This window comes from Ambystoma mexicanum, chromosome 1p, assembly GCF_040938575.1.
Source record: "Ambystoma mexicanum isolate Mex_15411 chromosome 1p, UKY_AmexF1_1, whole genome shotgun sequence".
In the NCBI taxonomy this organism is placed as follows: Eukaryota; Metazoa; Chordata; class Amphibia; order Caudata; family Ambystomatidae; genus Ambystoma; species Ambystoma mexicanum.
Window position 1 is genome coordinate 1276865906 of NC_090921.1, and position 13094 is coordinate 1276878999.

The 13094-nt window shown below is 43.5% G+C and overlaps 1 protein-coding gene across 1 annotated transcript in view; it reads right to left on the bottom strand.

Moving 5' to 3' along the window:
• Positions 1–562: 562 nt before the first annotated feature.
• FUZ (fuzzy planar cell polarity protein) overlaps positions 563–13094 on the bottom strand; it is a 167987-nt gene continuing 155455 nt past the window's right edge. Inside the window, exon 11 of the mRNA XM_069605234.1 lies at positions 563–3847. Coding sequence (XP_069461335.1) covers positions 3645–3847 — 203 coding nt within the window. The 3' untranslated portion in view covers positions 563–3644. The remainder of the gene's footprint in view (positions 3848–13094) is intronic.

Sequence of the window (13094 nt, forward strand, 5' to 3'; positions counted from 1 at the left end):
GGCAGCAGGGCTTGAATGGCAGATATTCCAGGGAGGTGCATAGAGAATAAATATTTCATATGGCTGGGATCTAAGGGCAGATATCCTGAAAGGTACATGAGGGATTAGATATTTTAGATGGCTGGGCTCGAAGGGCAGGTAACCCGAGTGGTGCATGAAGGGTAGATACCTCAGACAGCAGGGTTTCAAGTGTAGATATCACAATATCACAGCAAGAAAAGGATTGAGAATAGCTATCTCAGAAGGCAGGGTTTCAGATACCTCAGAACATAGGGTTCGGAAGGTTGATGAATCAGCCAAAAGAGGCGTGGGGTTTCAACACCCAGAGAGCGAGGTTTGGTGGACAGATATGTCATAGGACTAGGCTGGTGTGACTCGTATCAAAAAAGCATGGTATAAAAGGGCAGATACCTCTCTGCGGGGAGAGCATGAAAAGCATACACATCAGACAGCAAGACTGGGGGGGCAATGCTCAGGCACAGTTTCACCAAATCCTGACACTTTGGATGCTCATGTTTCATTCATAATATAGACTAAAATAATGATTACTAAAAAAAAAATATTTAAACAACAAAATGGTTTATTCATGAATACCAAAGAACTTTTTTCAACTTTTACATTCAATTAGAAAATCTTAAGCAAATGTATCAAACTCGATATGCAAACAAAAATGTAGACTGTTCTTGTAAAAGTATAAATATGATTGTAGAATGTTTACAAACATTTACTGGCACTTTTTTGGGAAACAGTTTTACTGTCTGTGACATAGCGGGCACAGCTCATTTTCCAGTTCTGTAATGAAAGACATGTACAACTATAGTTTGAAACCGAACTCCGAAACATGGAAAATTAAGAAGGTATGACAACAATTAGTACTTTACACATTAGTAATTAACACATTAGAGTTAAATATTGAATACAAAACATTTTTAAAATGAACTTTGTTACAACAATGATGCATGTTGCGGTACTCACACATTTAAATGCCGCACATGCTGGGTCACGACACTGGTCAAGCGTTATTGGATTGGCTGGATATTCACATTTATTTACTAGATGATTCGCTGGACACTGCTTTGCATTAATCTGTGGATAGCTTGATAGACAGGATGTTTGATTGTCTGAGCATGCAGAAGTTTTACATTTAGGTTTTCTTTTTATCTTGGAGTCTTACATTTGGTCACTGTAATTGCATTTTTTCTTGTTGCGATGGTGGGACTTAGTTAGGAGGTGCAGGGAGGAAGGGGTACGAAGAGCTCCCCTAGTCCCTGCTCCCAATCTGGAATGTCGAGATATATTTTCTTTTTACTTTCTGCAATATTGGATGTTACTGCATATTTGGAATTCCTGAAAGGAGCAGGTCAGCTGTAAAAAAGGTAAGAAGGTTGTGGATTTATTTTGATGATAAAGTTATTGTTGAAAGCTGCAAAACAAAATAAATCTAGTTGCATGTAGCTACATATATTTCCTATGTCTCCATTTATTTTTGCCAACAGGTGGGGTACTATGTAATCTATGCACATTTGAATCCCTGTAATTTACGTTCTTTCCTAATAGCATTCAAAACCTCTACACTATAGTTTTACACGTTCCTGATTAATGGAAAAGATATCTTCAAATATTGCAATTGCATTGAAGTCACTTGGAAGGGCCAACTCTGGAGGTCTTCCCTGATATGCCTTGAGAAAATCTCCTAATCCAGGAGTCTTTAAAATAGTCTAGAATGGAGTAAAAACATTCTTTCTCTACAAAATATTAAGAACTGATGATTTACTGATAGTGATGCATAGTGATCTTGTACAATTTCCATGAGTCCAAATACCAGTCCACATAATACTTTTTTTTTTATTCCAGTTACAAATATGGAGACTATTCAATCTGTAGGTTTGAATTTCTTTACATTTTCCTATAGACGCTTGGTTTGTAATGACAATATCATCATTCTTTTTCAACGTCCTTATTCTGGTTAAGGGTATATTGTTTCAATTCTTTGGATTTGCTTGAAACGCATCCATCATGGTCTCGTGCATTTTTTGTTATTTTTAAAACTGCTTCAATTATGTGTTTTTTATAGTTGTGAAAAATATACTTCATTCTGACCTGCAATTATCAAATTATATGAAACTTCAACCTTGACTTTAATTTTTTTATTTGGAATACATATTTCCTCAAACATTGTTGGTAGCAGCATGTATTCTTTTCCCAGGCTTCTCTGTTGCACATTCTTCTTTTCACAATCCATGTACTTGCTAGTTGACCTTACGTGCAACTGTAGGTCTGTGTAAGATTCTTTTGAGACATAACCGGACCCCACTTCACTAGTTGTTGCTTGTTCCCTCTTCTCCATTTCTTTACTTTGAGTAAAGCAAATTTAGCATATGACCATTTTCAGACTGCCATAAAAAATGTTCATTCATGGTTTCTGCATATCCTTAACATTTTCCAGTGAAATATTCAATATGAGAAAACAATACCTCCAATCAATTTCCTTAGAAAAAAAATATTTATTAAGTATCTATTACCATTCACTGCATGTTCCCTTTTAGGAGTTTAAGTAGTTTTGATTTGTCTCCCATATTTCTCAGGGTATTTGTTGTTGCTCCTAGAAGCATAATATACATTATTTAACATTGTGTTCAATGTTATAAAGTTGGTTTGTTTTGTAAGCTTAATGTCTCCAATCCATCACCTTTTTATCTGTGATTTTTTATTTTTAAATCAGCACACTCAACTACTTGGTCTACATACTTGGAACGAGGACTTTCAGCCACTTTGTGCTTGGTCCCAACTACCAAGAATAAGGAGGACAATCATTCCTTGGATACCAAGTCTTTATTGTCAGTGAGGAATCTCAAAACCTGGTTGTCCATTTATAGAACTCACTGAGGAGAACATGTAGAGTTAAAAAGTTTGAGTGAGTGGGGGTTAGACTAGCTTCACTGAATGCATGAATGTCAGGGAGGGCCTCACTAGAATTCTTTTTTAAGCATATGTGGTCGTTTTGGTGACCTTTTATTGAGTAGTGTGTTCGTGCTCACCCATAAGTCTGCCTCCTACATATTGAGCATCTGGCTGGTGACACTATGAGCCCCTTAAGCTCCTCAGATCATTCACTAAAGTGTGTTTTGATGACGCCTCTGCAAGAGTTACCAGGTATTAGAGGTGTAAGGATCAGGGTTCCCAGTGTTAGCACTTCTGTGGCATTTTAGGATGATCTTTCCACCCTTAATCCTTCAGACTGTTCGGAGGCATGTGCACTCCTTGCTGTTCTCTTATTACATCAAAGTTTCCTTCATTATATTTTGTTACACATGCCAGTCTTACACTCTTGTCTCACTGCACATGCTCAGTCCTGCACTGGGTCTCATTGTGCATGTTCAGTAGTGCGTTGGGTCTTGCTGCACAAGATCAATCTTCTACTATGTCTTTCTACACAAATTACATGCTTTGTACTTCACTGAATCCCATTGCAAACGCATCATCCTCCACTGCGCCTCGCTCGTTTGAATGGCACAGTCCTGTATTGGGTTAAAGTACACAGTCGCAGTCTGCTACTGGGTCTTGCTGCACATGCATATATCTCCACCAGGTCTTCTTGAAAAGAAAAGAGCTGCCATCCACTGCCTCTCACCCTAACTCTTAAATCAAAACATGGAGTCTTTGGTAAAGAGCAGCAGGGTCTTGGTGGCTATGCTGCGTAGGGCAAAGGTTGGCACATCTGGCTTGTAGAGGAGGAAGAGTTGGTGCTGCTCTGTCTGTATCCCGTAGCACTTGTGCTCCTCTGATGCCACATAGCACTCCAGGGCTTTGTGGACGAATCCAGTCGGAAACTCCTCATGATGTGGGACTGAAATAAACAATAGAAGAATTAGTTAAAGTCCAAGGACGACCAAGTTGCTCCTAGTGGTTCACAGAGGCTAAACAGCATATGCAGGAATTGTTCTATCATTGCCTCAAATAAAATCACACTCTGCCAGCAGGCCCATCTGTGCCTTAAAGTCAGTCTCTACATAAGAACTTCAGTGCCCTCAATATCTATAGCTGCCCCAAATTTAAACTGCCTTGTATTGGCCCGCCAGTGTTTGGCGAGAGGAAGTCATGAAAAGCTAAACCTAAAAATGTGGAAGTCATCCCATGTTTTTGGAAACCAAAATACATCCGTGACAAAAAAATTAATAAGTCAACAAGACTAGTAGAATCCACTCAATTCGTTAAGCCTGGGAATAGAGCAGCAAACAGAGTAGCAGCTGGATTTTTAAAAGTCCCCATCTGGCCATAGGGAATGGTGTGATGAATCTAGGAGAATAAAAATAACATCAGCATATTTAGGAATATGAGTGAGGTTTTACAACTGGAAATCTTGCTACACTGTGCAATCTATGGAACTCTGACTTCCAGGTTACCGTTTTAGTATTTTTCTATGCTTAAAAACACCCCAAAAAGGATACCTGAAAACACTGGGTATCCCAGTCATGGATTTGAGACGTCCCTCGAATCCATGACTCAAGGCCTCACAAAAGGCCCTCTGTCTTCAAACTGTGTTTCTCTATGGGACCCTTAGCATTTGATAGGATTGTCCTAAGGCCTCACTACAATGAACAGGCTGCATCTTCTCAGAGACCTGCCAATCCCATATGTCTTTCTGTGGACACCAATGGCCCGTAAAGTTATACATCATAGGTCCTTATGTACGTAATGTATTTATTTAGTAAACTTTTGATGTTTCAGACAGTATGACCATACATCTTACATACTCATTGTATTCCTTAACAAAGATGCACAAATATATAGGATGAGCCTCACTTTATAATCAACCAACTTCCATTAATAGACCGCAACTATCAAGGATCCATAAAAAAGGCAGGTGGCCATCTACTAAACAAGAAGAATTACCCACAAGATGAAAAACAGAAACCAGCACAGGTAACAAAGGAACCGATAGTCTGCATGTCATTAGTCTCAGAAAAAGCATTGGATTGAGTGGATATTATGGAGGAGGTTCTGGTTAAAGTGGGGATGGGAACATGAAGTAGTGAATATGGCTAAATATGGCTAAATATTCAACAGATTCGTATAAAGTTGTGATAATGGGCACTTTTCAATAAGAAATGTGTGTCTTGAAAGGGTAAGGAGGAATAGGTTTCACAATTTCCACTGATCTTCCAAGTTAGTAGTGTAAGGGTGCAGAAGTAAGAGTCTGACACAGTGGTGGCATGCTTCTTATCAAAGACTTTTATTATAGAATAAAGAAAAGGAAAAACCTATCTTGCCCAAGTTCATCGAGAGGTTGCCCTGCCTCGTGTAAACACTAAGGACTCTGTCAGAATGCCTCATTAAAGAATACGTCCACCGTCCTGTGTCAAAACCTATTTCCATCCCTTACACTAAACTAAGGAAAAACTGGGTGTCTTCTTGATCCAGAAGGAGCCTCCTGAGCTCTGAATACATGTCTTTAAAGTTCAGTTTGTGCTATGAAACACGAGTGATTCCTCAAACACAGTTCAAAAGTAACTCAGATTTCCAACGAATGTCTCTTTCACATGGGTTCCAGATCCCTCTGGGTTGTTTTGGGTTCTCCCCAACTTGTTTAAAAACTCTTCTCTCTCTCTTCTGTGTGGGTCCTAGACTCTCTTTTTGTTCTCTCTGGCTCTCCCAGATCCTTGTACTTGACTTTTGAGGACCTTGTCCGCCTTCATATGGGTCCCAGACCCTGGTATGTTGCTTTCGGGAGTTCTCTACCCCAACTTCACTCACTGTCCAACTGAACAGCCCGGTGTACTCTCCTGCCAGGTACTGTTGCACATATGGTAGTTGATACAGTTTGTTTCAATCTCTCTCCTTGGTTTTCTCAGGGTGCCCGACTCGTATACTCTGGCTTTGCGTCTGTTTTTCACTTAGGTTGCAGATCCCTTTGTGTTGGCTTCTCAGGACACATGGTTTACTCTCCTGCCAAATGTCTATGAATGCAGCATATGTCTGTATGCCTTTAGTCTCTCCCTTCTTGATTGTGTTGGGGTCCCCGACCCATTCACTTTGGTCTTGTCTCTGTGGTTCACTTGGGTCCCAGACCCTTTTGTATTGGGTTCCCAGGTGACTTGGTTTACTCTCCTGTCAAGTGTCTATGGATGCAGCATATGTCCATATCTTTATAATTAGATTGGGGTCCTTGAGCTGTATTTTCCCATCTGCTTTAACTCGTGTCGGGTCCCTGACCCTCTTTAGGCTCCCCTTGCTCAGTCTCCAGCACCTCTCATGGACCCAGGCAGCACCCGTAGCTTGCTTTCAGGCTCTTATTGCATGGCGTCCTCCTCGGGCTTCTCAGACTCTCTGGGCGGGTCTCTGCTCTTTCTCTGTCCGCTCTGGTCCACGTCCCCGCTCCAGCTAGTCGACTGCGCGGCTTCCCTCTAGGAAGCGTCCCAAGTCTGTTGTAGACTTGGCTTCTGTCTGCTTTTTCGTGGCCTGATGGATCTCGGCAGCACCCTCAGGGAAGGAGGTCTCTCCCCACCGGCATCCCCAGTCCACTGCTGCTTCCTGCTTCTCCATCTGCTGCATTCAAACGTTGCTCTAGGTCCCTCAGGGGCTTGCTTGATGAATGATATTGGGGGTCATTACGAGTTTGGAGGTAGCCATGGTGCCATTAGCGCCATGGCTGCCTCCAAACTCGTGTCCGGGTCCGGGTTCCTTGAATGGGGACTTACCCGGTCATTCCAACCTTGGAGTGTCCATTCAAAATACCCATCCCCATTCCCATTCGAGCCCCCATAGGGCTCAATGGGAATAGGGAGGGAGCTAATAACGTGCCCGTTAATAACAGGCCTGTTATTAGCTCCCTGGTCCCTTAGCGGCTCCCGCTAAGGACGGCTGGTTTTACTAAGGGACCTCGTAATGTGGCGGTAAGGGGTTAACGGCACCGGCATCCTTACCGGTGCCGTTAACCCCTTACCGCCAGCCTCGTAATGAGGCCCATTGTCCTTCTAATTTGTACTCTGTGTAACCAATGGGTAGTCTCCAGCAGCTAGACTGCGTGTCACAGTTTTGATAGGTATTCTTCACTGGACCTTCCTTCCTCCTCATCACAGTAGTGAACGGATGATGATGATCACAAAGTTCAGTGGCACTCTTCTTCGTCTCAGTATTTTCCTGGGACTTGGCTTCCTCACTACTACAAAGATGGATAGAGGTATGGGGGACCACAGGGTACTAAAGGAGGTTAAAAGAAGGAGCAGTCAGAGATAAGGGAGGTGAATACTGTGTTATTCCAAAGTGATTGTCACCGGTCCCATGGAGGGGTTCCCTCCCCATGAGATCCACCCACTGAGTACCACCTCCCCGCCCCCAGGGGCACTATCGGGTAGCGGCCTCACCTCCCTGTCTTCATGGGAAGGGGCATCCCCTATGGAAGCAGTGACAATACCTGGGATTCGTCACAGTAGCAATAGAAGGATTGGATCTCTTCAAGTCAGAAGAAACGGTTCGGTAATGGCCTAATTGGCCCGGTGCTATCCAATGGAGGCAAGTTCAAGGACTGCATGAGATGTAGGAGCCCAACTAATACTATTAGGCAGAAGGGGGGATGATGACTCACCAGCACACCAATCCGGAAACTGTAGAGAGGAGATCCAACGTCAGCAGCCGGAGAGCTGCATTTCATGTTTGGAAGGGCAGGTCTGCAAATGTAGACACTAGGACAAAAAGGACAGAACAAGGACCCTTATGTCTGTAGGTGCACTTCTAAGACAAGATCCAGTTGAAGAAATTCCTTGGAGTAGCGGAGACTCGGATTGCAGCAAAGGGTGCCTGGAGGAGCAGTCAGAGAGGTTACGTATCTCTCCTAGATGGACAATGTCAACAATGAAGGACACTGCAGCCAGACAAGCAAAACAACGACTTCAGGCAAGAGTTCAGGCACCCCAGAGATGAAGTGCCAGCATGACAGAGGTTCACAATGGCGACCTTACTCTATTGCCACCAGTCATGATTTATTTATTGAGCATTTGTTAGGCGCCTATACAACAAAATAGTGGTTCCAGGTGCCATGTAAGAAAGTGCAGCAGAACATGACACTGGGGGTCTCCATGCTGGGAGGAGGGTTCCCATAAGTAGTTCAATCATCAAAGGAAAGGTCCAGAAGCAGAGACAGCCATGCTGGGACGTTAAACATGCAGTGCTCCGATTGTGAGGTTCAGCAGCACAGGCAACTTCTAGGTGTCAGTGGAGCACAATAATGCCTTTAGGTGAACCAAACCAGCTGCTTCGGCCAGGTCAACGGGAAGCAGTACGGAACAAGGTTACTCCTGGTTGTCAAGAGGGGCAGAGCTTCACCTATGGTTTCTTAGTGTTACAGACCTGTTGCTGCTTTGCCTTGATTATCTTCCTCTGGCAAATCATCTCTCTTGGTGCTTCTGGATTAAATGCCAGAGTTATTCAAAGTACTGGTGCAGACTGGCAGTTTTTATCTCTAAAAAAGGGTTAAGGTATGATCCAACAGAACTCATACACCATACAGAGCTTTGTCAGCCAGCTAGTCAGTGCTGGTTGCCCATAAATCAACCTTAATCGGCATCTTCATTGGCAAACAAAGGGGATGTGGATTTAAGAGGCTGTCAATCCGCTCAAGATTACCCACTCAGTTCCTCTGAGAGTTCATGTTAGAAATGACCCTACATGGTCATGCCTGGTCACCACATAATTTAACAAGGGTAGCAAAGTACATTTGCACAGCTACTGGATTTCTAAATGACTAAATATACCATTCCGGGTGCCTAAAGGAAGAAAAAGGCTTCTTGTGAGGCAAAATGGCTACAACTAGTGCAGCCACTGTATTGAAGTTCACTGCCAGCAGTACATTTGTCTGGGAAAGGATACTTGCCCAGGCAAATGTTTTGGCAACTAGGTGTTAGCCCACATTTGTTGGTCATAGGGATTCCCTAAGGGCGGCATAGATCTAACTGGTGGGTACCCAGAGAGATCTGAGTGGAACTCACTTAGAAAAAGTAGTCGGGCCATCCCAAAAATCAACTGAAGAATTCCGGAAGCTCAACATTTTCCCACCAAATAGTAACATTACAGTATATATTTTAGCAATTAATTGTTTACGGGGCAGCTTTAGAGTGATGTCAGAATAGAGTTCTCCTGTTTAAGCAGGTGTGAAAAACCTGACGTTATTCTCCCACCTACTCCTTTGGGATCTTCCATTCAGGTGGCCAGGGAAGGGCCATCGCTTTTGGATCATGACCCTGGGGTGGACAAGCGAGGGAGGATCACCTGAGTGGAGGGTCAAGAGGGATTTGGAGGAGTATACCCAAGGGTGAGACATGGTATTCCCCATTCCCAATAATACCCCATCCCACTCTCCCTCAGCCTTCATGGGGTATTTCCAATCTCATCCCATCTCCCCCACCCCATTTCCAGCAAATACTGAGACGAGGAGGATGCAACTAGGATCAGTGAAGATTACCCATTGAAACAACATGAGGAAAGTAAGGGAAACCTACTATTGAAAGAACACATGTTGTCCCACTAATAGAGTCAGGCATTTGATAATGACCACTCACACCTGACTCCACTTGACTGTTCAACTATAAAAAGGTGTGGTTTTTCACAGAGGGGAGAGTGGGCTGGGGATGTTGTCCAGACCAGAGAGGCAAAAGAACAGAGAGCAGCAGGACCTGCACGGTGGAGGAGAACGGCGTTCCTGAGACGCTGGCCCAGTGTTTGTGAGGGGCCGCAGGGTGGCTAGGGAGCCATACCTGCAAGGAGCCGGAGCAAGGCAACCTGTATTCTGCTGTTGGTGTCGGGGAGGAATGCCTGTGCTGGCCCCAAGGATGTCTGAGGGACAGGTGGTGAGACCCTGACCTCAACCCTGTGTATCCAGAGAGACCACTCATCAACGTGACGCTGCCTGGTGAGTTTCATGTCAGTGAGAGAGAAACTCAGGAGCGTGCAGTTGATTGGAGCTGAGTGGGAGAAAGACTGAGTGGGAGAAAGACTGAGTTTGTAAAGCGGCATTGCATGGAAGAGAGAAAGTTTAAAAAGCAGCAAAAAGCAGAAAGGGAGAGGAAGCTTAAGAAAGCCGTTTAAGGAAAGCAGAAAGAAGGAAAAGGCGCTAGTGGCGCAGAAGGAAAGTGAAGACAAAGTGTGTAATAGGTGCAGAGGCACAGGAAGAAATCAAACAGGTGCACGTTAAAGAAAGGAAAGTGTGTAAAGTGTGTAGAGGCACAGGAAGAAAACGAACAGGTGCAAGTGTGCACGTTAACCAGGTGCAGGTTAAAGAAAGGAAAGTGTGGGGAGTGTGCAAGAAGTACAATACTGATAAATCAGAGGGAGGTGCAAGAATGCCTAAGAAAGTAAAAGAAACAAAGGAAAGTAAGAAAGGGGTGCAGAAAGCTTGTCAAGGTGAGGGGTTAAAAGGAAAGGGCAAGGAATTAGGAGAGGGGATACCGATCAGACTGGTAACACCTAGGAGAAGCACAGAAGCTGGTGGTTTCGAAAGTCTCCGATTGTACCCTACACGTGAAATGTGTATGTAAGAACTGAATATAAAAGGAAAGGTACATCCTGACAAACTGAACTTGTGCTTCAATCCAAGAGGGGCCTAAGCTTGGGGAAGGGAAAGCCTGAGAGTGCTAACAAAGTTGAATACCTATTTAGTGACAGCTTAACCTGTGTTTGAATCTAAGAGAATTATTGGTTTTGTTGCTAAAGCAGTGAAAGCTTGAGGAAGGAAACCCTGAGGAGCTTGGAAAGGAACTGTGTATATTTCTTTTTGATTGTATTTTGGAACTTACAAGAGCTAAAGTTTGGGGAAGGGAATCCCATGGATATTAAGACATTTGAAAGTGTAAGACTGCGACGAGAACTATGGAGAAGGTCTGAATGAACAGCCCTTTGTTGATTGAACTCATTTGTGAAGCTGACCACCCCACACCTGGTGAGGAAGTCACCTGAAACCAACCTTAGTTTCCTATTTTCTGTTGAACCACTATTTTTCCTTTTTGAAGACTTTCTAACACGTTGCTGTAAAGAGTGAGGGCAAGCATAGGTTTAGACATGCAAAGACTATTGTTTTGGACTCTTAGACATCGGCGGCCCTTAGAAACATCAGTTAAGGGAACCATCCCTTTAGAGTTAGGGCCAGTTAGGCATTATACCAACATGAGAGCCTTAGTAAATAAAGGTTTTGCAACTAACATCTTTGAGTCTATGTCCCTCTTTATACCATGCCTGTCTTTCTCAGGTCAGTTTACAATGGCTTTTTTAAACCTGCTTTGCAAAAAACATTTTTTTTATATTGAAGTATAACGGCACATTTTGCTATGTCAATGTTCTTCATTATTAATGTGTACATTACCTTTAATGCAAAATGATGTTTCTTTGCCTCATGTTTTTTTTATATAACATTTTATTGATTTTAGAGAGACACATAGTAAATATTCACTTTACATTACATAACAATCAAATCCACTGTCAAGTTAACCCAATTCACTGTTACTGCTGCCTGTCGCATTATTCGATAGATCGTGTCAAGGCACGTCTTAATATGCATCCGCCCACTTCTACCAGATCTTATTCGACTTCCCAGGGCAGCCTCTACCCGTATAAATATGTTGCTCCATTGCCATAAATACATTAACATCCGCCATCCAATGTACAAAAAGAGGGGTATCGCCGGATCCCCACAACCTCGCCATCTTGCGCTTGATCAGCCCGGTGGTCCTGGAGAGAAATAGCTTCTCAAAGCGTGTATTGGCCCCCTCCTCCCCAATGCCTAGTAGCAACATTTTAGAGTCCATTGGAACTTCCTGTCCTAAGACTTAAGTTAGTTTAGCACAGCATTGACGCCAGCATTTTCATATCCGTGGGCAATCCCATAGGATGTGAAAGAATGTACCCTCCTCATGGTGGCAGCGAAGGCAGTTGTGGCTGGTGGCACAATTCCACTGGTACAATGCCACTCGGGTGTAATACACCCTGTGTGGGATTTGAGCTGTATCAAACTGAGTCTAGAAGAGATTGTGATCTCCTGTGGTTACATCTGTGCCTCCACCCAGTCCTCTGGTTGTATTGGCCCTTTCAATTTAAGATTAGTGAGTTCAGACGTTGCGAAAGAGGTGATGACATTATACATTGTGGAGTTGACCTTAGTGGATGTGCGTTCAGAAATTATATTCCACTCCAATGGCATACATTCTGTCATATTGGAGATTGCGGGTGTGTGTGCATGTAATAGTGAGCCGAAGGTAGTGGTAGTGTTCTGTAGCAGGGAGATCGAATCTGTTGGTTAGGTCTTCAAAAGAGATTAGCTTGCCTTCTGTAATTATGTCCCCAATCTTTGCTATTCCTGCCAATATCCATCCCGGCCACATCGGTAGCTTATTTAATTTGGGTAAGCTACTATTCCTCCATAGTGTTTGTACTGCGTCACTTTTTTTTGTCCCAGCCAATGAATTTGTGGGCTTATCGCCATGTAAGTGTGGTGTGGGCTGTTATTTTTTGTGGGGGTTTACTCAGGGTTTGGTAGAGATTCACGAGGGACACATCTTGTAGCACATCGATCTCTGCTCGGATATGGGGGAAGATTCCCGTCTCCGTGTAGGGTGTCATTGACCACCGCCATCTGACTCGCCCAACGATGGATGTTTGTTTATTTAATATAGCGCGCAAAACCCAGAGGTAACAGGGTGCAAGATAGAACAGGTAGATAAGATTACATAAAAACATAGTTACAATCGCTTCTAAAATTGCAATACAATTGGAGGTGCTGCAACCCAATTCCACCCTCCCAGATGGATCGTTGCAGTGTCTGAAATTCTATCTGTGGATTTCCCCCACCCCACAGCAGATTCCTGAGAACGCTCTCTATCTTATGAAATTCTAGATCCGGTATTCGGAGAGGGGCGTTTTGAAGGATTTATCAGAAGCGTGGTAGTGCCAGCATTTTAAGGAGAGCAGTCCTCCCAAGCAGAGTCAATGGGAGCTGTACCCAGTATTGGACATCTGTAGTGAACCTTCCCGTGATCGAGTGTACATTTCGGGGTATGTACTCCAGAAGGTCAGTCATCACTTGGATCCCTAAATAGAAGAACTGTTCAAGT